At 45.6% G+C, this 25,429-nt stretch overlaps 1 protein-coding gene across 1 annotated transcript in view; it reads right to left on the bottom strand.

Moving 5' to 3' along the window:
* Positions 1–889: 889 nt before the first annotated feature.
* LOC120941074 (NXPE family member 1-like) overlaps positions 890–25,429 on the bottom strand; it is a 60,102-nt gene continuing 35,562 nt past the window's right edge. The window contains exons 4-6 of the mRNA XM_040354324.1: positions 25,153–25,214; positions 5,240–5,458; positions 890–1,822 (exon numbers count right to left, since the gene is read on the bottom strand). Coding sequence (XP_040210258.1) covers positions 1,284–1,822; positions 5,240–5,458; positions 25,153–25,214 — 820 coding nt within the window. The 3' untranslated portion in view covers positions 890–1,283. The remainder of the gene's footprint in view (positions 1,823–5,239; positions 5,459–25,152; positions 25,215–25,429) is intronic.

Genomic DNA, 25,429 nt, shown 5'->3' with positions numbered 1-25,429 from the left:
GATTTATTAGCGGCAAATAAGCTATTCACTTTGCAAAAAAACTTGCACCAGAGCTTAGTGAATATGATGACGCTTCACTTTGCTAAAAATACTCAATCATGTTCAAGGAAAATAAAAAACAGCATTTGCTGACAGACTCCATGGCAGCCTACGTGTGGGTTAATCCCGCCTCCTCTCCAATGCTATAGGACTCCATACCCAAAAAATTTAGCTCACCTCTCAGTACTGTGTTCCTTTTTTGTCCTCCTCCTACAGTCCTGGAATGCACAGTAGTCCAAAGTTGTCAGATTGGAAAACACACTTACAGCGGTGCAGCTCGGAGCCCAGCCATGGGCGGGTGGTGAGCTTCAACAACTTATACCATGGAGGGATGTTGCTGCGGTGTGTCCTCTTCTGCATCCTCGGCTGGCAAGGTCTGATCTCCTGTTAATGGCAGTCGCATCTGTGTATATATTTATTTTTTGTTTGTTTTGTCTATATGTGTCATTCCCCTGCTCGTTTTCCCCATTGAGCCCGTTTATGTCTCATTATTGTATTGAGCCTGCATCTCTTTCCTCTGTTAATTTTGGTTTGAGAATCCTGTCGGTTGACGGGACAAAATAAAAAACATTTTTTTGTTCAGCATACCCACACGTGTGGTCTGGCTAGTTATTTCCCACACATAGGCTGCCATGGAGTCTGTCAGGAAAAAGGAAAATTTATTATCAGATACTTACCGTGATTTTCATTTCCTGATGGACTTCATGGCAGACGGAGTTCCCACCCTAAAGAGAGAGTGGTCGGCTAGTTACAGAACACAGTACTGGGAGGTGAGCTGACTTTTATGGGTATGGGGTCCTATAGCATTGGAGAGGAGGTGGGATTAACCCACACGTAGGCTGCCATGGAGTCCATCAGTAAAGGAAAATTACGGTAAGTATCTGATAATACATTTTCCTTTTTTTGCTTGTCCACAATTGGATTGTGAAAATCATTAGAATGTCACCTCATTCACTAAGCTCTGGGGCAAATTCTCTTGCAAAGTTAACAGTCTATTTTCTTTTAGTAAACAGCCCCGATGTGACCGTTATAAAACAATTAGGAAATTATAGGTATGTCCAGGCAATGTAGTTAAAATCATAGAGCTGGGTTGAGACAGGAACATATGCTGGGCAGAAAAGGGTGCCAGTTATTTTCAGCATTCCATTCAGATTTTTCAAATGGCACAGTAGCTATCATATTCCTACTTCACCTCTAGTATGATGGGAAAATAAAACAACGACGACGAATCTTTATCTGACAGGTCAGCTACAGATATATGTCATCAGCATGTTGAGCTCATTTCTCACATATGCTTCTGGAGGATGAGTCTGACTGTAATTGAATGCAGTAGTCATGTCCCAACCATTTATAAAACCAACATTGAAGTCTTTAAAGATCATTTCCATAATGAAATAGTGAACATATGCATGGAAATCACTCAATCCTTCATATTCTTCTGCCATATCACTTGTATTCTCCGTCTTGATGATAACTTTCGTTTCTGGGCTTCTAAGAAGCAGGCGCTCTATGGCACGTCGGATATTGTACAGCCTTCTGATATAGTGATGCACAGGGAATAATCTAAAATGCACCCCGATGTTGAAAGCAATAACAGTGTACTGATTTCCACCTATTAAGTCAATTTCACGTGGAATAGTGCGCTCCTCTGTGAGGGATGCGAATCCAAGAAAAATAAATGGCCTTGCATGATGTTTCCAAAGAACATGGATATTTCTTTCGGTGTCAACACCTAAATGCCTTTGTGACCATCCTTCTTCATAGACATTGAGAAATTTTATGTCTAGAAAAAAAAAAAATGTTACTGTGAGAATTTTGGTAGGCTCAAAAATGCAGGTAAACCATGAGATAACATAGGACCATAGATAGAAAAACATCCTACAATCTGTCAGTTTGCCTAATTTGACATGGATTTAAAATGCTGAAATAAGATCATACAAAAAATACTCCCTAACAAACTTCACCCTCACATATCTTACACCTTTTGAAAAACACATCTTTTCCAGATGAAAATATGACCGCAAAATATATTTTTCTAAGCACAACTGGATACATTGGATTTTCCAGAATTCTTAAGAGGTTTAGCATCATCAGCATCTTGGACAGAGTATACAAAAGATCAGTTAAAAAGTAAAAATATCTCTCCTTAAAGGGGTTGTAAAGGTAATTTGTTTTCCCTAAATAGCTCCCTTTACCTTAGTGTAGTCCTCCCTCACTTACCTCATCCTTCGATTTTGCTTTTAAATGTCCTTATTTCTTCTGAGAAATCCTCACTTTCTGTTCTTCTGTCTGTAACTACACACCGTAATGCGAGGCTTTCTCCCTGATGTGGAGAAAGCCTCTTGAGGGGGGAGGGGGCGAGCAGGAGTGTCAGGACGCCCACTAACACACAGCTCTCTTCTCTGTCCTGACACTCCTGCTCGCCACCTCCCCCCTCAAGAGGCTTTCTCCACACCAGGGAGAAAGCCTCGCATTACGGTGTGTAGTTACAGACAGAAGAACAGGAAGTGAGTATTTCTCAGAAGAAAAAGGGACATTTAAAAGCAAAGTCGAAGGATGAGGTAAGTGAAGGAGGACTGCACTAAGGTAAAGGAAGCTTTTTAGGGAATTTTTTTTTTTTACCTTTACAACCCCTTTAAAAAATACTTTTCCCAGGTATAGCAAAGTATTAACATTTTGCTGCAATTTAACAATGCAGAACTCAGCAAAATGGTTATTCCATGCAATGCTGTAATAATTCTGTAATAAATGTGTACTAGAAGCAGACCATGTAACAAATACTTTAATATCCTCAAAAACATTGACAACCCAGCAGAAAAAAAGGATAAATGAAAAGAGACATCAATGCAGGATCACTGTGATAAAAAAAAAAACAGAAAAAGACTAGGTAGTTGCTAGTTTAAAAAAAAGTAGCAGTGCAGTAGCAACACAACATCATCAGTGATGGAGAATGCTGAGAATCTGAGGCTCCGCCCACCAAAGCTTGATCATAGGGCCTATGATTAAGTTCTTGTGGGCGGAGCGAAACATCAGGGGGTGTGGCTGTGGGGGAAACTCATGGGCTGAAGCCATTTTCACATTTACACTTGGTTGTATTCTTTGATTTTATACATGCATCACTTCGCATGAGCACCTTTGGCAGCCTGCACCTTTTCTCCATGGTGACTGTGGGAGTTTGGTTTCCCAGATGGAAAATCCAATCGTGTGTATGCGGCATTACATAACCTTCTAACTAACCTGGAACAATCATGTAGATTAGAAGCAAGAACCTCTTATCTGCTATTCAGCAATGCAACAATTATTAAAGTCATTGCAGCATCAGGACAATGTGTTAGCCAATATTTTCAGAAGAATAGGAAAGCAATGCCAACCTCCATATCTATTTTTTTCTTCTTTTTTTGGAGGGAAAAAATAATAAATGCACATATATTTGCAGGGAAAAAAAATGTGCGGTTACATTTTTTGCAACTAAGCCCACAAAACATTGCAACCGTGATCAGTGGCAATGGAGGGTCCCATTTGTACCATGTTACACCCTCAATACATGTCTAATGCCGTGTACACACAACCGTTTTTCATGAAGAGAAAAATGTCATTTTTTAAATTGGTCATTAAAAACGATCTTATGTAAGCTCCAGAGCATTTTTCGCGACGTGAAAAATGAGCATTCAAAAATTTAGAACATGCTCTATTTTTTCTCGATGTTTTTCACATCATTTTTTTTAAAAATTTCAGCGCGACTTGCAACGCGACTTGAAGTCGCCTCCAGGAGAGGGAACTCAACGCCAAATTTTAAATAAAAAAACAGCATGGGTTCCCCTTATAAGAGCATACCAGGCCCTTAGGTCTGGTATGGATTTCAAGGGGATCCCCCTATGCCAAAAAACGGTGTCTCTTTTCATTTATCCTTTTTTTCTGCTGGGTCCCCCCAAATTCATACCAGACCCTTATCTGAGCACGCAGACCGGCTGGTCAGGAAAGGGGGTGGGGACAAGCGAGCTCCTCCCCTCCTGAACTGTACCTGGGGGCATGCCCTTAACATGGGGGGGTGGGTGCTTTGGGGTGGGGGCGCCCCCACCCCAAAGCACCTTGTCCCCATGTTGATGGGGACAAGGGCCTCTTCCCGACAACCCTGGCCATTGGTTTTCGGGGTCTGCGGGCAGGGGGCTTTTTTGGAATCTGGGAGCCCCCTTTAATAACCTTTAGGATGTCTGCACCACGGCACCCCGGCGTTCTGGCCTACCGGGCCGGGGCATGCGTGCCACACATAGTTTCTGGTTCCGGGAACATGTCGGTCCGGAACATTTGAGCTGTGGCAGGGAACCCAGTGGTCGACTGGGTTCCAAATCCTGAAGTTCCCAAGCGGTATAGCTGTTCGGTGGGGAGTCCATCTGAGGAGAGCCAATGAGAGGCTGGCAATCCAATAGGTTCTCGACAATCCACCGGGGATCGAGGTATCCGGACACTGGGAGGCTGGTCACCTGTCAGTCAGTACCTGAAAGCAACTTGAAGGGGATCCAGGCGTAATTCTACCAAGGAGGTTCATCTCCGTAACCACAATCAGGAGGGCCTGTGGCAGAGGTTTCTCACTGAATTCATTCCAGGAGGGTCTGTGGCAGAGACTTCTCCCAAAAGGTTCCCAGTTCATTCCAGGAGGGTCTGTGGCAAAGACTTTTCCTTAAAGGTTCGAGTGATACTCTGGCTGCCAGGTCAGTGAGAGAGGCCTGTCCAGGTACGCTATTCCCACTCAAGCAGGAGTGGCGCAAGAAGTGTTACACGTGGGAGCAGGACTGTTTCCTTATTGCTACGCCTGAATTTGCTATTCTTCTTCTCCTTTCAACTCTACCTTCTTCACAAGTTTTATTGTTTTTACCCGGCTGGGTAATAAAGAGCACAGCAAAAGACACCTGTCGTGGACATTCCTTTACTACTGCTATATGCACCATACACCCCTAGGAATTCGGAGAGCCACAAGGTAAATGTGCCACCCAAAACAAACCAGCAGCTCCTCCGGGGGTAGTGCTACATACATATGTGTCCATAGGCTGGAGATAAGCAAGAAGGAGCATTCTCTTCTGTCCATTATTTACAAACTCAACTGAATATGTGGCTAGGTACCCCCTCAACGTTTATTCTGAGTATTATAGATAGATTAAAAAAAATAATAATCATAGTTTCATACTATCAATACTGTACTTACTTTGCAACTTGGTTTCAAAAATATGTATCCACTGATGCATGGTTGAGTCCCCAAACATATAGAAGAACCTTCCCTTCATGCAAGCATTTAGTTGTTCTACTTCATGGTAGGTCTGCATGTTGCAAGTCTTCGGGTACCAGATATTGTTCATAACATATCCACTGGGGTATTCTAATTTCACTCCCGTTTTGCATTTCTCTTTTGTCTCTAAACCTGAATCTGACAAAAAATATAATAAAAGTATTTGCATTAAAAATATCACCATTACTTTTGAATAGCATTACAGCTACTAAATTCATTGTACTGTATAACCAATTATAGAGGCCATTTGCACCTGTGATCAATTGTTTTATCTCAACAAGAAGTGACTAGAACAAACCATGAATATGTTAGGCACTTATAGGTAGATTCAGAAAGAGTTAGGCCGTCTTATCAGTAGATAAGCCGACCTAACTCAGAATCTACGCCGACCTATGTTTAAGCGTATGCTCAAACAGAGATACGCTTAAACATATCTAAGATAGGACGGCTTGCGCCGTCCTATCTTAGAATGCAATATTTCGGATGGCCGCTAGGTGGCGCTTCCATTGCGGTCGGCGTAGAATATGTAAATGAGTTGATACGCCGATTCACGAACGTACATCCTGGCCGCCGCAGTAGATTTACGCCGTTTCCGTAAGGCATTATCAGGCCTAAAGTTATTCCATCTATTAGGTGAAATAGCAATGGTAAAGTATGGCCGCCGTTCCCGCCGCGAGATTCGAAATTTTTACGTTGTTTGCGTAAGTCGTCCGCGAATAGCGATTTACGTCGTTTACGTCCACGTCAAAATCAATAGGCCCGAGCGGCGTACTTAGCCGCAATGCACACTGGGACATGTAGGCGCCCGCCCGCTTTAGGCTACGCCGCCGTATATTAGCAGGCAAGTACATTGAGAATCATGTCGCGCCAAAATTATAACACTTTAAAACCACCGACTCTGAGAAAAGAGTAGGTTGACAGCAAGTCCAAAAAAGTCCATGTAAATAGTAAATTTAGCAGAGGCTGGAATGTGTGATTCCTAAACACCAAACACTTGCTCCTTAGGACTTGATGGCACTGAAATGACAGATCTGATCCTCCAATCACCCGGTGACAAATATACATTCAGTGAAATCCCTCCACCGTAAGTGTTAGCAGCTTACCAGATGGCAAGTAACATAAGCAGTTGGCTATAACCGAGCCACGGCCTTTGGCTCCCCAGGGATCTCAGATAGAGCAGACAGCGTCCCGATTATCCTGATAAGGCCACTCCAATGCATATGTATGTACAATAAAAGAGAAGACGCATATAGCGTAATTCCGCGGGGTAACACAATTTAATTAAAAGTAGTGTACTTACAAACATTGATGTTAAAACAGCGTGTGTGATAAAATGAAAATGCCGGCCGGCATACAGGAGCCCTCCTCCCGAGCGTGGTGACGTCACCGGGTGATTGGAGGATCAGATCTGTCATTTCAGTGCCATCAAGTCCTAAGGAGCAACCGACCAGAACTCCCAATCCGACGTGTCGGTCTCCTCCGCTCCGGCAGGGAGATAGGCCACAACATCGCTCAGCCTCCCCGATTCATTCAATGGGCTCACCTCCTGGGAGTAGCCGATCTCAGCAGCCGACGGCAAAACTTTCATAGAGGAGCCGACGGTACTCTTGTCATCAAAGGCCTCTGGCTCCCCGCTCACCTCGGTGAGAAAGGTCTCCGGCCATGAGGCCTCCTCCTCCGCGGCGACAGCTCCCGAGGATAGGTTCACCCGATATTCCCGCGGGGGTCCAGCGAACAAGGGCGCCCGACATTGCAGGCATCGGGCGAATGGCAAAAAGTGAATGGCCAGTTCCTTTGCACCTGGGACACAGGAGGCCCAGCATCTCAGTTCCTCCGGAGGAAAGCAAAACAAACTGTCCTGCTGTGGACAGTCGGATCCCAGTGTCTGTCACAGACATTCCAAGTCCCACAGACTCAGTATGTAACCTTGGCGCAGTAGTAAGGCGCCTTAATGCAGCTGTGGCCTTCAGAGTCTCGGTCATTCTCAGCAACGATCCGCTGATCTATGTGAATCTAGCCCTATCTGTCTATATAACAGCCTGTTATATATTTATAGTAGGGCTGTGCAAATTAACTTTTAATTAATCGATTGATCTTTAATTTTTTTGATCGATCAAAATCTTTTTGATCGATTACAATTCTTTTGATTGGTACTCACCTCTCCGCCAGCTTCCGGGCCTTCAGGAAGATCCAGTAACGTCACGGACACCGGGGGGGCTTGCCGTGTCCATCTGAAGGGCTCCTTTGCTGTGCCTTCATATATGCTTGCCGGCGGGACCTTACTATCTGCCATACGCAAGGGCTGTTACACCTCCCTCTTTCACTTCCCTCTATCAACCTGGGATTCTACAACCATCCACTGGGAGTCGTGATAGTTCCCTTCATGGGACATCTACATGCCGACGGACTGATGTTAACCTCTCCTCATCTGGATTCAGCAGTGGTATCGTTGTACACATTTTTATACCAGTATCATACTTAGCTACATGTTTTTATGACTGCTTTTATTACCGTTTGGTATTACTCACACCATTTTTACAGTTTATTTAGCTACATCGATTTTATCTCCAGTGCAATATTTATTTGGTTACCTACTTGAAGACTATACAAGTTTTAATGCTATTCCCATGTGTTTTATGTATCCTGCTATCCATTTGTCCAGTGGTTGGTAGCTGCACTGGGAATCAGCCTGCAAGGAGATCAGCTAAAAGTAGTTGAATCTGTATGTGCGTTATAATGAATCGAAATTAGTCGATTAATCGATTAAAAAAAAACGATTAATCGAACAGAATCGAACAGAACATTTTTGATCAGTAACAGCCCTAATTTATAGACAGATAATTGGAGTCTTTTAAGCTTTACAAGCAATATCAGCAGTCAGTCAGCTCAGCCAGTAGCAGCACAAAGTTCATATTTCGCCACACCAGGCCTAAGGCCTTACTAATATCACTGCCATAGAATTTTTATTTTTTAAATAGCTGCAGACTGGGAGTGTGGGTGTAAAGAATTGGACTTCTTAGTATTGATGGCTGAATTAGCTGGGAGTGCCAAGGACAGCGATGAGCAGAGCACAAGTAATTAGGGTGTGCTGCCTGGGCACACCCCGCATGTCAGTATTGCTAGCGCAGCCTGGGCAGTGGGCGTGGGCACTGGGGCAGGTGGAGTTGATATAATTAATTGTACACAGTATTGCATTTGCTGGGCCTGCCTGGGCATGTGGAGCGGTCCGGTGGACTGTGTCACACAGTGTGACACTCCACTGGACCGCTCCACAGACATGCCCAGGCAGGCCCAGCAAATGCAATACTGTGTACAATTATTAAAGCGGATGTGCTATGGGAAAAAAATATTAAAAGCCAGCAGCTACAAATACTGCAGCTGCTGACTTTTAATATTAGGACACTTACCTGTCCTGGAGTCCAGCGCCGATCGCAGCAGAAGACGAGCGATCGCTCGTCTCTCTGCTGCTCCCCCCGCCATCCACGCTGAGGGAACCAGGAAGTGAAGTGCTGCGGCTTCACTGCCCGGTTCCCTACGGCGCATGCGCGAGTCACGCCGCGCCCGCCGATTGGCTTCCGCTGTGTGCTGGGAGCCGAGTGTTCCCAGCACACAACGGGGGGGGGGGGTGACGGGATGTGACGGAATGCCCGTCTTTTGCCCGAGCCGGAAGTGGGTGCAAATACCTGTCTTTAGACAGGTATCTGCACCCCCCTCCCCCCTGAAAGGTGTCAAATGTGACACCGGAGGGGGGGAGGGTTCCGATCAGCGGGACTCCACTTTAGGGTGGAGAACCGCTTTAATATCATCGTCACACTCCACCTGCCCAGGCAGCAATACTGTACAATATAGATTCAGTGTGCACTGCAGCAGTGTCACTCACACTGCACACTGAATCTATATTGTACAGTATTGCTGCCTGGGCAGGTGGAGTGTGATGATGATATTAATAATTGTACACAGTACGAAATGTTCTAAAATACTGTATATAGTGTTTTTATTCTTCAATCAGTTAATATAAACATCTTTGATATTAAAGATGTTATAGAACGTAATTGCATTGTAGAATATAAAAAAAAAAAAAATCTGTTACTTTGCCAATAAAGTAACTGAGTCACTAACTCAATTACTTTTTCGGACAAGTAACTTGTAATTGTAACTAATTACTTTTTTAAAGGAAGATGAACAACACTGCATATAGGTGCGTTCAGAGGTGAAAAAAAAGGAAAACACCCCTGAAAGCAGCGTCTTAGAATCCATGTGCATGAGGCCTAGGTGCAGAGAGCGGGAGGTGAAGGAGGGAACTTCCAATGACAGTGCTGATCAAAGACTGTGAGAGGGAGTATGGAGCTAGAGCACATGGCTAGATAAGGAGGTGAGATTCAATGATGAGTCTGTGTAAGCCAGCAGTGTGACGCACAGTGTGGGGGGCCCTTACTTTCAGTATGGGCACTACGCTAAAGTTAGCGGGGAATGGGACAGTTATTTTGCTCCCATTCACAATTTGTTAAATTTGGGCTGCTGTCATTCCTGTACTGTCCTGTAGGTCAGTCTGCCCTCCAGGGGTGTTGTTTCCACCCCTGGGTGACAGGTGGCGCTAGAGGGGTTCTGGCAGAGCCGCTTTTCCCCGGCAGCCAATTAGAGGAGTTTTCCCTCGCGGGGCATGCTGGGGAGGAGTGTGTCTGTGGCAGCCGCTATTTTTCTGAGTCCTTCGCGGGTTCCAGGTGCGGCACCCACCTTTAGGGTGTGCGCATCCAACGGACCCTGGCGATGGCCTACCAGGCCGGGGTCACATTCTACGCGGAGTTCCATGTTCCTGAGAGGGGCCCCAGTGACTTACTGGGTCCTCAGTTCTATTGAAAGGATCCCAGGCTGGAGTTGGGGGGCGTGACTGGAAGGAGATGTGAGACGAGTGTGAGGTAGAGCGGTGTGTGTCTCTCACTGCCGACCGCGCTGGATATGTCCTTCTCCTGATGGGGAGACGCTGATTCGCTGATGCTGGATGCTCTGAAACTCTGAGATCTGCTGTGCCCCGCTCTGCCGCTCTGACCATGACGCTGGTGCCTTTTCTCTTCTGCCCGTTGTGCTCTGCCATAGGGGGGACGTAGGCTGCGGCGGCCCCCCCCCTCTCTTTCATCGGCGGTCTGTTTTGGGCCGCTTTGCTGGGGCTCCGTGCGGCGACGCGGCTCTCCCCCACCTCTGTGAAGCCTTGATTGCCTGCTGGCCACCCAGCTGGGAGCTCCTTGGAGCGTGGGCTCGACGGAGAGCTGAGGATTGGAGCTTGCTGCTTGCTACTGCTGCTGCTGGTAAAAAATCTGCATTTGCTGACTGACTGCATTTTGCTGCTAATTGCTGTTGTGGTCTGCTGTATGCCACTGTTGCTGTTGTCTGCTACAGTTATCTGCTAAAACCCCCCCCCCATGTTATATGCTACCTTGGATGTGCTGGACTGCAAAAAATCTGGAAGAGGGGCATATGGGTCGTATGGATGTGCAAAATTATACTTCCAAATAAACAGTGACCCAAGAGCACAAGGAGAACTTAAAGGTCAAAGGTCACGTGAGTAACTAACTAAGGGAGATCTGCACAATGTGGTTGTATATTGCATAAATACACACCGTATATTACTGTGTACTGTGCACAAAACTGTATATATTGGTAATCCAGCAACGCCATAATTGACTAATTAATTTACAAAAGAACAGGAACAAAAGCACTAATTGGCATAAAAGTTACATGCCAACACAAAATCTACAAATACAACAGATCATACCCCAGTCAAAGGAGGGTTATTAATCCAGACTAAAATAACAACTGACAGGAAAAGCCAAGGACCACCGGTAGGGCCTGGTAAAAGTGTTATTAACAAGAATATACCCACAGTTGATAAAGGGACTGAGACAGATCTAGTATTAGTCCCCACGGTGAAAAGGGACCCTACATTAAAAGATGTATTTTCGGTGGTCAATGTATGCAAACAGACTTTGGGGGAGTTGTGCGATCAGATGAAGGGCGTTAAAGAAGAGCTGGGTCTCGTGCGACATGAGCTTCAAAAAACAAATGAACGGATAACTGAGGCAGAGAGAAGAATATCTCAAATAGAAAATGACTTGTATCCAGTAAAACAAGAGGTTAAAACAATGAAAGAACAAATGAGCAAGTTTGAGGAAAAGCTGGATGAAATGGAAAACAGGAACCGTAGGGACAATGTGAGACTGGTGGGACTACCGGAAAAGTGTGAAGGGACTAATCCAACAGAGTTCTTGGAAGGCTGGTTTTCAAAGTTATTTGGAAGAGAATCTTTTTCACCACAGTTCTCAATAGAAAGAGCGCACAGAGTCCCTGCTAAACCTCTTCCATCAGGGGGACGCCCACGATCAATATTAATGAAATTTTTGAATTTTAAGGACAAAGTAATGTTATTTAGAAGAAGCAGAGAGATGGGGAGTATTCTGTGGGAAGGATCGAAGGTTTCACTGTATCCGGATTTTTCACCCCTCCTGCAGAAGCGGAGGACCAGCTTTATCGAAGTCAAGCGTAAAATGCAAAAGTTCAAATTAACATATGCTTTATTATATCCAGCGCGCCTGCGAGTGGTATCACCGGATGGGACTTTCTTTTTTGAATCCGCAGAGGATGCGATGACATGGTTGGAGGACAAAAAAGATCAGCTTGTACTAAAATGACGGAACATCTATCTTAAAAAAATAGATATTGGGAATCTAAGGAATAACAAGCACTTTAAAAGGATTGGATAATGGGAGAATCACGTAGCTCAGGGGACACAGAGTGAGAATGGAGTGTATCACAATGAGATTTAGAGTGGGGGTAGTATGGGGGGGGGAGGGATGGGGTGGGAGGGTGGGGAGAGTATGGATGAACCGATCACAATAAAAGCCCACAGGGATTACCTAGGGGGGTGTGGGGAGGGAAGGGGAGTTGGGAGGGAGAGTAGAAGGGAGGGGGAGTATTTAAGGGGGGTACATGGGGGGAAACAGAAGGGTTTGACTACACTGAGAGGAAAATATGCACATACACAAGTGATACAAATACTGGTAAAAGGTAAATTAACACAGCCAATAGATTTAACAGGAGCATATATAGATGTCACATAATATATTAATAGAGCACATAGATAAACGAAATAGTAAACAGGGAAAAGTTAATAGCACACTCAGGGAAAGAGACAGAAAATAGATATATATGTATGGGTATAATGTGGAGGTGTATATATAGATATATATGTATAGATATGAATATGTGTACAGAGATAAAGAAGTATGAGTATACTAGGGGCACTAAGCGGTGTAAGAGGGAATTACCCCCTTTTCTAAAGGCTATCAGTTGCGTATATATACCATGGTTCATAGAATGTTTAATGATATAAATTAATGCAGAATAGAATATTGCAGATAAGACCTAGGATGTCATGTACAATTAACCGTCTTCTTCTATGGGTAAGCAGGTAGATACAATTTTATCCTGGAATGTTAGGGGTTTGCACGATTCCAGAAAAGGGACTGCTTTATTTACTTTCTTTTTGCAACAAAATCCCACAATTATATGCTTGCAGGATTCTCACCTTACTGTTGATACTACCCAATTGCTAAGTATGACTAAATACCCCGTGCAATACCACTCGGTCCACACTAGATATTCCAGGGGGGTTAGTATATTGTTCTCTAGAAATACAGCATTTATTAAACAAGATGCGCTTATAGATCCCGAGGGCAGGTTTATTTTTTTAATGGGGAAATGGGAATCTTGTTTATGTGTTATTGCCAATATATATGTACCGCCACCTTTCACGTTGACAGTACTGCAATGTCTGGCCAGGTTTCTGGCCAAACATCTGCAGCTACCTGTATATTTCCTTGGAGACCTCAATAGTGGAATGGATACCTCTCTGGATATATATAAAAAGTTTTCTCCACAGGGCCCTAGGGAGTATACCTCACTCGCTAGATTTGTAACCGAGCTGGGATTGGTAGATCTGCGGAGATGTAAATACCCCCTCCAAGCCCATTTTTCTTGTCATTCCCTGACTCATTCCACGCTCTCTCGTATAGATTTTGCCCTGGGTAATGACTTTCTTTTGACCCAGCGGTAACGTATTTGGCCAGGGGCCTGTCTGACCACTCCCTGGTGCAGCTTTCTTTGGATCTGCATAAAACATGTCTCCCTATGCATTGGAAATTGAACCCCTTTTGGTTTCAGTTATTTACCGATTTGGGGAGCATGCGGACACAGATCCAATATTTTTTGGACGATAATAAATTATCAGCTGCGCCTGGAGTGGTATGGGACACGCTAAAAGCCTTTATTAGGGGGATGTGTATAAAATAAATCAGACTTAATAAAACAAGAAATAGGCAGTGGGCTTATGAGGCTGAGAGGGCGGTGGAAAAAGCAGAGGAGCTGTATTTGCAGGATCCCACGCCCGAATATGAAGGGAAGTGGAAGGACGCACAAAAGCTTTATCGTACTATTCATCTACAACAAGCTGATAACAAGAGATTCTTCACCTCCCAAACATATTTTGAGGAGGGGGAAAAAACTGGCCATATGTTAGCTATGATAGCTAGGTCTCAGCAGCCATCCCAATTGGTACACAGTATTATTACATCAACCCAACTGACGGTTACGGACACGCCCTCTATACTGAAGGAGTATTACTCCTTCTATCAAGACTTATACTCTTCTAAGGGGATATATCCAATGGATGATTTGGTGCGTTTTTTGGATTCCATCACACTCCCCTATCTTAAGAAGACGGATAGGGAGCGCCTTAACGCACCTTTCTCCCTTGAAGAATTCCAGATTGCGCTGGCCACCTTCCCAAACTCAAAAGCCCCGGGAAATGATGGACTGCCAATCGAACTGTATAAAAAGTTTTGTGGAGTGCTCCTACCGGAGCTACTCCATACGCTTAAAAACGCATTTTACTTGGGCTCCCTACCTAGATCTATGTATGAAGCTGTAGTGGTAGTAATACTGAAACCAGGGAAGGACCCTGAAAAAAACGATTCATACAGGCCTATCTCATTGTTAAATACGGACTTGAAACTCCTCACAAAAGTGATTGCCATGCGACTCTCGGCGGTGGTGACTGCACTGGTGCATCCGGACCAGTCCTGTTTCATACCAAACAGATCTACGGCAAATAACTTGCGACGACTTTTTCTTAATATACAGATCCCTACTGACAATCATGGACATAGAGCAATACTTTCGCTGGATGCCGCTAAGGCTTTTGATAGTGTGGAGTGGGAGTATTTGTGGAAAGTGCTGGAGAAGTTTAAACTGGGCGAGGATATCATCTCCTGGATTAAGCTACTGTATAAAGCACCAAAAGTGTGTATCCGAATAAATAACACCCTTTCACCCTCCTTTGATTTACATAGGGGAACGAGGCAGGGTTGCCCCCTGTCCCCCCTGCTTTTCGCCCTGGCCATAGAGCCCTTGGCGGCGGCTATAAGGGGGAATCCAGAAATACAGGGATTCAGGCGGGGAGAATTAGAGGATAAATTGGCATTATATGCAGATGATGCGCTGTTGTTTCTGGGTGACACGTCTGCATCCCTGACCCATATTATGGAATTGGTTCATACTTTTGGAACATTCTCCTGTTTTAAAATTAATTGGGACAAGTCCACCCTTCTTCCACTGGACCCACTTTCGGGACCTTTGCCGCAGATTGCTGACCAGATTAGTTGTGGATCAATTTAAATATTTAGGTATTATGGTCCACCCTAATTTATATATATATATATTAAACTGAATGTGGAACCCGTTCTTAAAAAATTTCAGGAAAAAACAACGAGCTGGATCAAGTTGCCGTTGTCCGTTGTCGGGCGCTGTAACCTGATCAAAATGATCTGGAACCCTCAGTTACTCTACGTGCTTCATAATGCTCCTATCTGGATCCCCGTCCAAGTGTTTAAGAAATGCAACACTATATACCGAGCACTAATATGGAGGAAACTGGTCCCAAGAATTAAATTAGAAACTTTACAGTTTCACAGCTACAACACTTGGCAGGATGGTTATGCTCAAAACCCTCGGACCCCACTAGAAATATGGTGGGAGCCCAGGTAACCGGAGATAACCTGGTGGAATGTATAGAGGCAGGGGAACTGGGGGCTATGGACCAGTACCCCACATTTATACTCATAGATAAGATTTGGAATAAAACTAAACACCTGAAATATATGGGATATACTAGCTGGTCACGTATATGGAGGAATAGTAACTACCCAGAACTTAATAAATTACAAAATTTCATTGATTGGGAGAGATGGGGAGTAAAGTACATTTCACAGCTATATGATGGAGGGGTACTCAGGGATTTCCAGTCCCTACGTGCGGAATTTGATCTGCCCAATACGCTTTTTTTTCAATACTTACAATTGCGACATGCTATTTTGGCGCAGGCTACAACATCCACATGGGAGCTCACCAGACCGATAATGCTTATGAAGCTAACTATGGCACCCTTCAGGAAAGGACAAATTCCGTCCTTGTATAGAGCCCTTCTTGGTCGCGTTTCTACGGCGATGACTTTGAAGTGTAGAGCTGGCTGGGGGGATGACATAGGATATATTGCTGATGATGAGTGGAATACAATACTAGGTAATGTTCTCAAGGTGACATTGTCATCAACTCAGCAGCTAACCCAGCTTTTTATTATTCACCGTACATATCATACACCTGAAAAGTTGTATAAATGGTGTAGAAGGGATGATCCATTTTGCCCCCGCTGTCTTATGGACAATGGGACCCTTGTTCATATGCTTTGGAGGTGTCCGAAACTGCAGCGCTATTGGGGAGCGGTGGTGGACACTGTTAATAGCATATGGAACCTTCAACTCCCTATGGATCCTAAAAGTTGTTTGCTGGGGTGGTTAGATGAAGAAATGTACATGCCAGATACCTCTACTGCTATCTTAAGGACCCTATTTTTGGCCAGGAAGCTTATTGCTAGGAAATGGCTGTCTGTAATGGCCCCCACACACACAGAGTGGATAATATCAGTAAATGATTCTCTTGTTAGGGAACAACTTACGTATAAACACCGGGGTTATTTGGGGAATTTCGAGAATATATGGGGCCCCTGGCTAAATACCCCAGGTTTGGCATCATTGCGGCTGATGCAAAGTAGAATTTCTGGAGACAGAGCTGAAGCGGCTACTAGGCCGATGTAGAATGAACAGGCTAGAGGGAGGGGTAGGTGAAAAAAAAAAGAAAGGGGAAAAGAAAATAGGTATGAAGGGTATCTTAAGGTTTTTTAGGCATAATGCACCCAATATAGTGCTGAAGAATACAGATGTTCTGTATGGACATGTATGTGTTCCTGAAGATATGTGAAACCTGTGGGGCAATATACCATGTAATATTTTGTAACGTATTAAAAAAAAAAAAAAAAATCGAAATTTCAATAAAACAGTATCTGATTTAAAAAAAATAAAGGATTCCAGGCTGGGTGCCGTTCGATTGGGGGGTCGGCTTGAGGAGAACCCGGGGGCAGGTTGTCTGACAGGGCCCGAACTAACCAATCGGGGGAATCGGTGACCGGAATGCTGACAGGTACGCTTTGCTGTCATCCGGTGACCTCTGCTAAAACCTACTGGGAGGATTCGTTCAATTCGTCCATTTAGCTCATTCAAAGTAATGGGCCTGTGGCAGAGGCCCTAGAGCCAGGTCTGTGAGAGAGATCTGTTCCTCCCAGCAATCTAAAGTGACACTTCGGCTGCCAGGCTTGTGGCAGGAGTCTGTCCGGGGGCACTTCACCCACTCTGGCTAGAGTAGCGACGAACTGCAATTGATAATACTGAGAGCAGGATTGCTCGGTTCATATCCAGGCCTGATACTGCAAAGTTCTCTCTCTCTTGCTTCATCAACCTTTCTTTCCCACTTGATGTTGATGTTGGCCGTGTTGGCCTGGAAATAAAGCATTGGAAAATCTTTATTCACTGTCTGGACATTCACTCAATACTCTGTTCTCCAACTGCACCCCTAGACAACACCAAGGTAACTCAATACGCCGATCCCAACAACAAATCAGCGGCTCCTAAGGGGGTAGCGCGACACGTGGAGGCTCGTCCAGGATTTCGGCTGTTGCCATTGACAACGGAGATTGTGAGTAGCCATTTATTAAGGAGCGAAGAGTGTACGGTATCGTGATTTTTGAACTGTCCAGCTGCGAGGGAGTTAACCTCGCACCGCTAAGCTGGGGCGTACGTGCAGCCTAGCACGCGCCTACAATGTGTCCGGACAAGTTCTTCAAGTGGGAGGAGCCACCCTCCCCTGCGCGTGACGTATAATAGGATTTCGCACCAGGCCAGTGGAGCACTGCCCATCGGAAAGGAAGAAGGAGAACCGCATGGTGATGTCTGCCTTCCTACAACCGGGTGTTGCCGCTCCGTGACTGAGGGCCCCAACTACCTCACCAAGGGTCCTCAGCATGTTTTCACCACCGGGAGTGTCTGTCACTGACACAGGCATCCGTTTGGCCACAGGAGGACGGTTCGTGCTATTGTCCAGCGGAGGAACGGAGATGCTTGGACTGACCTGTCCTCAGTGCGAGGAACTGTCCATCAAGATTCAGCCTTTTGCCAGATGCCAGAGAAGCCGGGCCTATTTGTTTGTCGCCACATCACCCGTTAAGACTCCGAGGGAGTACAGGGTGAATTTCATTACAGCTGCCGTCACCGCGGAGGAGGAACCCACAAGGCCGGAGCCATCCCCATCAGTGGAGCTCGTAGAGCCGGAGGCTCCCAACATAGAGGTCATCTCGGTCTCATAAACCCTGACCTTGCAATCGGCTACCCCATCATCCTGCTCTCCGGAGGTAAGCCGTATGACCGAAGACTCCTCAAGTAGTGTGACCAGCTTATCGGACGTGACCAATTTATCGGACGTGACAAAAATACAGGCCGATACCACTTCGGTGGACATCCTCTCCGCAGCGATTTCTGTGTGGCGTACCTCAATTGAAGTGGGGCCTGCTTCAGCCTCCTGCGGCTGCAGTCGAGGCCTACCCTCCTGACATTCCCCCCCTGGATCGGGCCAAATATCTCACAGAAAAACCTTGCGGTTATGCACCTGCGGAGGAGCTGCACTCCTCTGAGCTCGATTCTGTGTTTGAAGATGAGGACACTCTGGAAAGTTTATTTGAGCCAACTGACCTGGGGAGTCAGTGAGTCCATTCCTGTTCCCTCTACCTTACTCACCGCCCTTGTGCCCCTTGTTGCTCCCGTATTGAGAAGGGAACCGGATGCTTTAGTGCTGCCGGAACGAGGAGACCCACGGAACTTGCCCGCTCTAGCCCGCTTACAGCGGGTGGTGATCCAACGGGTTGCCACCGAATATGGATATGAATACCCGTATGTGCCACCCCCTCTCCTTTACCAAATCGACCAGGAGAGGGAGGGATGGTGTCGAAACGTTGTGTGGGACCGCTTAAATGTCCATAAGAAAGAGCGGGAGTCCCCTTATGCTTTTGCCTGTGTGGGGAAACGTTTTCAACACTGTCTCAGAGATTGGTGCTGGGGCAGACATATCTACAGGAATCGGGTTGTGTTGAAGTGTCCCGGGAAAGAGGATCAGACCTTCTCGGTTTCATCGACCACTGCAAAAGGGGACACTGTCATTCTGCCCGACCCCCGATTCTATAAGTGAACTACATGTGGGCTTTGCCGGGCCCTTTTTGTGTGACTGAGTGGGCCAGAGGGTGCGTTGCCTGGTCCACTTATCTTGAACTAGGTTTGGACAACGATTTTTGCCCCATTCAGTTTTTCTCCAAGTTTCCCCTTTTCCCCCCTGCTCCTCCAGATCCACATTGACATTTTTGTGAAGAACTCTTGGGAGGGGTTTGGGTTCAGTCAGTTAGAGGGGGGGTCCTTGCAAACTCCTCCACAGCAGTACAAGAAGAGACAGCAAAATAAGCACTGTTCCATTTTTTTTTCTTTCTTCCCTATTGCTGCTATTTCTTGCACTTAAACTGAACTGCCGCAGTACCAGCGCACTGACCGCTAGGGGCAGTTTCAATTCTGACCTTGGAGGTTGTAATTATATTGATACATCAGGATGTGTGCTTTGTATTTCGTATGCTTTTTATATCTTTCCTATACAGGTTTTTCTGGACCCACCTACTATCAACACTGCGGAGAATGGGCAGCTAGATAGATAGGGTTGTGTATGTTTGTATGTCTCCTGTTATTTAAATGATGTCAATATTGTAATGCAATGTTTTACATTCTGTCCTTTCTTCTTTTCCTTTTTTTTTTCTATGTGATTTAGAAAATATCAGGCTGGCATTCAGGCTTGAATGCCTTAGGACACTGGGGACAGTGTCATCTTCAAGTGGGGGGGGGAGTATGTAGCGCCCCCTTACTTTCAGTATGGACACTACGCTAAAGTTAGTGGGGAATAGGAGAGTTATTTTGCTCCCATTCACAATTTGTTAAATTTGGGCTGCTCTCATTCCTGAACTGTCCTGTAGGTCAGTCTGCGCTCCAGGGGTGTTGTTTCCACCCCTGGGTGACAGGTGGTGCTAGAGGGGTTCTGGCAGACCCGCTTTTCCCCAGCAGCCAATTAGAGGAGTTTTCCCTCGCGGGTCATGCTGGGGAGGAGTGTGTCTGTGGCAGACGCAATTATTCTGAGTGCTTCGCGGGTTCCAGGTACGGCACCCACCTTTAGGGTGTGCGCATCCAACGGACCCTGGCAATGGCCTACCAGGCCGGGGTCACATTCTACGCGGAGTTCCATGTTCCTGACAGGGGCCTCAGTGACTTACTGGGTCCTCAGTTCTATTGAAAGGATCCCAGGCTGGGTGCCGTTCGATTGGGGGGTCGGCTTGAGGAGAACCCGGAGGCAGGTTGTCTGACAGGGCTTGAACGAACCAATCTGGGATCCGGTGACCGGAATGCTGACAGGTATGCTTTGCTGACTTCCGGTGACCTCTGCTAAAACCTACTGGGAGGATTCGCTCAATTCGTCCATTTAGCTCATTCAAAGTAATAGGCCTGTGGCAGAGGCCCTAGAGCCAGGTCTGTGAAAGAGACCTGTTCCTCCCAGCAATCTAAAGTCACACTTCGGCTGGCAGGCTTGTGGCAAGTGTCTGTCCGGGGGCACTTCACCCACTCTGACTAGAGTGGCGACGAACTGCAATTGATACTACTGAGAGCAGGATTGTTCGGTTCATATCCAGACCTGATACTGCAAAGTTCTCTCTCTCGCTTCATCAACCTTTCTTTCCCACTTGATGTTGATGTTGGTCGTGTTGGCCTGGAAATAAAGCATTGGAAAATCTTTATTCACTGTCTGGACATTCGCTCAATACTCTGTTCTCCAACTGCACCCCTAGACAACACCAAGGAAACTTAATACGCCGATCCCAACAACAAAACAGCGGCTCCTGAGGGGGTAGCGCTACGCACACACACACATATATATATATATATATATATATATATACATATATATATATAACCCTGATCAGGGTTGGTTGCAAAGAAAATGAAAAATTCATATAGGTCAGGTTATCGCATATCACGTCTCAGGTTAAGCCAATTTCCTGGACTTTCTGACTTTACCACATCTACAGGGTTTTCTAGATTGAATTAGCAGATAACGAATTTACCTTTTTAGCTGGATTCAGGTAGGGCAGCGTAACTTTCAAGCGGCGTAGCGTATCGTATTTATGCTACGCCGCCTTAAGTCAGAGAGGCAAGTGCTGTATTCACAAAGCACTTGCCTCCTAAGTTATGGCGGCGTAGCGTAAATGGGCCGGCGTAAGCGCGCCGAATTCAAATTAGGAACAGGGGGGCGTGTTTTATGTAAATGACTAGTGACCCAACGTGATTGACGTTTTTTACGAACGGCGCATGCTCCGTCTGTGTACATATCCCAGTGTGCATTGCTCCAAAGTACGCCGCAAGGACGTATTGGTTTCGACGTGAACGTAAATGACGTCCAGCCCCATTCACGGACGACTTACGCAAATGACGTAAAATTTGAAAATTTCGACGCAGGAACACTTAAACATACGACGGCTTAGATTCCGAGTTACGACGGCGTATCTACTGATACGCCGGCGTAACTCTTTGTGAATCCAGCTATTTGTCAGCAGCTTCGAAGCAATATTAAAGCAGAGCAAAGCCCATCCAATATTAAAGCCAAAAACCAACATTTATTATATTGCAGCTTAGTTGTGATGGCCAGGGTCGGTGCTGCCAATAGGCAAACTAGGCAGCCGCCTAGGGTGCCCGGGCCACTGGTGTTCCTACCCTCTTCTCTCTGCAGCAAGCAACTAAGTCTCAGCATCAGCAGGTAGCGCCCACTCCCGAATGAATGAAAGCAAGCACACAGGGCAGGACTTAGGGTGGTGGGGGCCCCCGGGCTTGAGTCACTTTCGGGTCCGAAATTCTATACATTACTTTTAACAGAACAAAATGATACATACACAAGCTATGTATTAGAGCTACACAATTCTGGATGAACTGAGAATAAAAATAGAGATCACGATTCTGAAGTAATCCCCGGCCGATTTTTGCAGTTTTTCAATTATTAAGTTATAACAGCTCATCGCAATGCAATACATATATATATATATCCCCAAAAAAACAAGGCCTGCAAATACCTTTTTAAGGATGGTTTCGTTCTCTATATTTCCAGGTATCTCAAGTGCCATTCGTACTGCTGTTATGTGATTCAAATTATGAAGTTGCTTCCGCCCTTACTGTGTCCCTGTCGGTAATCTCGCGCATGCGCTCTGTGCTGGACAGAGGGGAAGTTCTCAGGCCTCGTACACACGGCCGAGGAACTCGACGTGCCAAACACGTCGAGTTCAGCCCTGAAGCCGCCGAGGAGCTCGGCGGGCCGAGAGCTCCCATAGAACAACGAGAAAATAGAGAACATGTTCTCTATTTTCTCGACGAGTTCCTCGGCGGCTCTAACGGGCCGAAAGTGTACAGACGACAGAGTTTCTCGGCAGAATCCGGCTCTGACCGAGTTTCTCGCCGAATTCTGCCGAGAATCTCTGTCGTGTGTACGAGGCCTCACAGACTGCATTTCGGCAAGCTTTAAATGCCAGTTTAGAGGGGCTAATATGCGCAAGCGCGGTGACGTCATGCAAATGATCAGCTGCCTGTGTTATGGGCTCTTTTTTAGGACAATGTTGTGTCCGATGGTTTACATTACAACCACTTAAAATGACTAGCATATTATTGAAAAAACTTAAACGTAAGGGCCCCCTATTGGGCGGGGCCCATGGGCTTGCGCCCAGTCAAGTCCAATGGTAAGTCCGGCCCTGCAAGCAAACATTCATTGATGGGCGCTGGTGAGGCTGCATTTGATGGGTGCTGGTGAGGCTGCATTTTATGTGTGCTTCGTTAAAAAGGTGGGGTGTACGTGGCCATGGCAAAGGGGGCGGGGCCAAGGGGGCAGCAACATTAGGTTTCGTCTAGGGTGTCAAAAATCCTTGCACCAGCCCTTAGTGATGGCTACATACATTTTCCTTTATTTTCACCTGGTGATCCAGCTAGTGCGTCTGTTGTTTTAAAAAGAACATGCTCTTCAGCTAAATTTATCAGCGACAGAGATGAGAGAAACAATTTAACACTAGCAGGGGTACTTACAATTACCAGCTTTTATTCATGTAAAACCTTTATTCCTAAAGGAAAATCGTTTTTTTTGCTCTGTTTATAAAATATTAGCTGGAGTTTGGCTTCAGTTTGTTAGTGTATTTAAATATGCTAATACATCTAACACCCCCCTTCCCCCAGACTGACAATTCTGCTGTCCAAAGGTGTCCACTCCACTGTGCTTATTAATGCAGAGATGGCAGCTTCCTTGGCTGTAAAGAATAGGAGGGTTTAGTTCCACTTTAACCTTTTCTTACAGGCGATGTTAGATGACATTTTAGCATGTAAAAGTCTTCTTCTTTGAAACTCACATTGTGATTTTCCATGATGAGTTGATAAACACAACGCCTACTCAGCAAAAGAATATCAGAAATTTCTTTCTCTGCCATACGATTTTTATTTTTTTGTAGACTACTCCTCAAAAATACATTACCTTTTATTTGGGAGACCGTCCTCCCAACTTCTGTAAAATTGAATTATTTGTGTACTGAATCCAAAAACATCCTTTAGGCCCCTTTCACACGAGACATTGAAGGTGCGGTGGCGGTATAGCGGCATGATTTTTAGCGGTGCTATATCGTCGTATTTGCTGCGATATTCGGCCGCTAGCGGTGCGGTTTTAACCCCCGCTAGCGGCCGAAAAAGGGTTAATACCGCCGGCAATGCGCCTCTGCAAAGGAGCATTGCCGGTGGTATTACCGCGGTTTCCCATTGCTTTCAATTGGAAGGAGCGGTATAGGAGCGGTAAACACCCCCCTCCTCTCACCGCTCCAAAGATGCTGCTTGCAGGAGATTTTCTTTCTCCAACCAGCGCATCGCCTCAGTGTGAAAGCCCTCAGGCTTTCACATTGAGAATGCCCGGGCAGGAGTTATTTATGCGCTATTTTTAGCTCTATAACGCCTGAAATACGCCTCAATGTGAAAGGGGCCTTAGGCTGGGTTCACACCCAATGCCGTGTACACACGATCGTTTTTTTTTCTATGAAAAAAGTCATATGGACTTTTTTCATCTAAAAAAAACGATTGTGTGTGGGCCCCATCAGACTGTTTTCCATCAGTGTAAAAAAATAGAACATGTTTGAAATTTTTCCGATGAAAAAAAAAAAACGATAGGAAATTATGATCGTCTGTGTGGAACTCCATCGGAGAAAAATCCATGCATGCTCAGAATCAACTCGACGCATGCTCCGAAGCATTGAACTTAATTTTTCTCAGCTCGTCATAGTGTTTTACGTCACCGCGTTTTGGACAGTCGAAATTTAGTCTGATAGTGTGTAGGCAAGACTGATGAAAGTCAGTCCATCTGAAATCCGATCGTGTGTACGCGGCATAAGACCAATGTGGCTTGCTTTCCTGATCTCCGTTTCAGGGACGAATCAGGGACGAATTCAGCCCCGAAACTGAGCCAAAGACGTTTCTGTGCAAACTGCTCCTCAACCGCAACGTTGTTATGCGAATTGGATGCGGTTAAAGCCACATCCAGTTTGCATAGATGTGAACCCAGCCTGAAAGGGACTCAATTTATATACCGTATTTATCGGCGTATAACACACACTTTTTTCCCCCTAAAATCAGGGGGAAATCGTGGGTGCGTGTTATACGCTGATCCCCGCTGTCTCTGAGCGCCGCCGACATAGACCGAGCTGAGCCGATCATACTGTGTACTCGGCTAGGCTCGGCTACGCTCGCAGTCACGCCCTGTCCCACCTCCTAGCCTTTATGTCCCGCCATTGGACTGACGTGGTGTCCGTCATATGAGCCGGGCCAAGGGGCGGGACTGCGAGAGGAGCCGAGAGGAGCTGAATACACAGGAAATGCGGCTCTGTATAGCTCGGGTGAGGCGCTAAATTTAAAAATACATAATGCTGCAATTTTGGGCAAGGTGCAGATGGACACTTATATGGCTGGATGGACTGCAGATGGATGCTGGACAAGGCTGCTGATGGATGCTGGACAAGTCTGCTAATGGATGCTGGACAAGGCTGCTAATGGATGCTGGGCAAGACAGCAGATGGACACTGATAAGGCTGCATTGATGGGCATTTAAAATGTAAGTTTTTTTTCCCTAAACTTCCCTCCTAAACATTTTTTTCCTTAAACGTCCCTTCTAAGCTTGGGGTGCGTGTTATACGCGATAAATACGGTACATTAGAGATAAAAGTTTGATAATGGAAGGAGAATTAAACTTACCCTGACACCGAGATACAATAATCTCAGGAATTTGCTGCGGAATTTCCAACCTGACATTTGATCTTGAAAAGAAGAAGCAAAATAGAATGTTTGTTGGTATAGAAATATAACGTACATGTTATCATAAAGTGTGCTAGTTCTCTAAAATATATGAAAAGCAAATAAAGTGCATATGTTATGGGCAGGGATGAGCGTATCTGAGTTAGGTTCCGTAAATCCTGCTTGAAAAAACCCATAGAGGTCTATAGAGAGTGAATCTAGTTATTCAATTCTGCCT

This window comes from Rana temporaria, chromosome 5, assembly GCF_905171775.1.
Source record: "Rana temporaria chromosome 5, aRanTem1.1, whole genome shotgun sequence".
NCBI lineage: Eukaryota > Metazoa > Chordata > Amphibia > Anura > Ranidae > Rana > Rana temporaria.
This window is presented reverse-complemented; position numbering and strand designations above follow the sequence as displayed.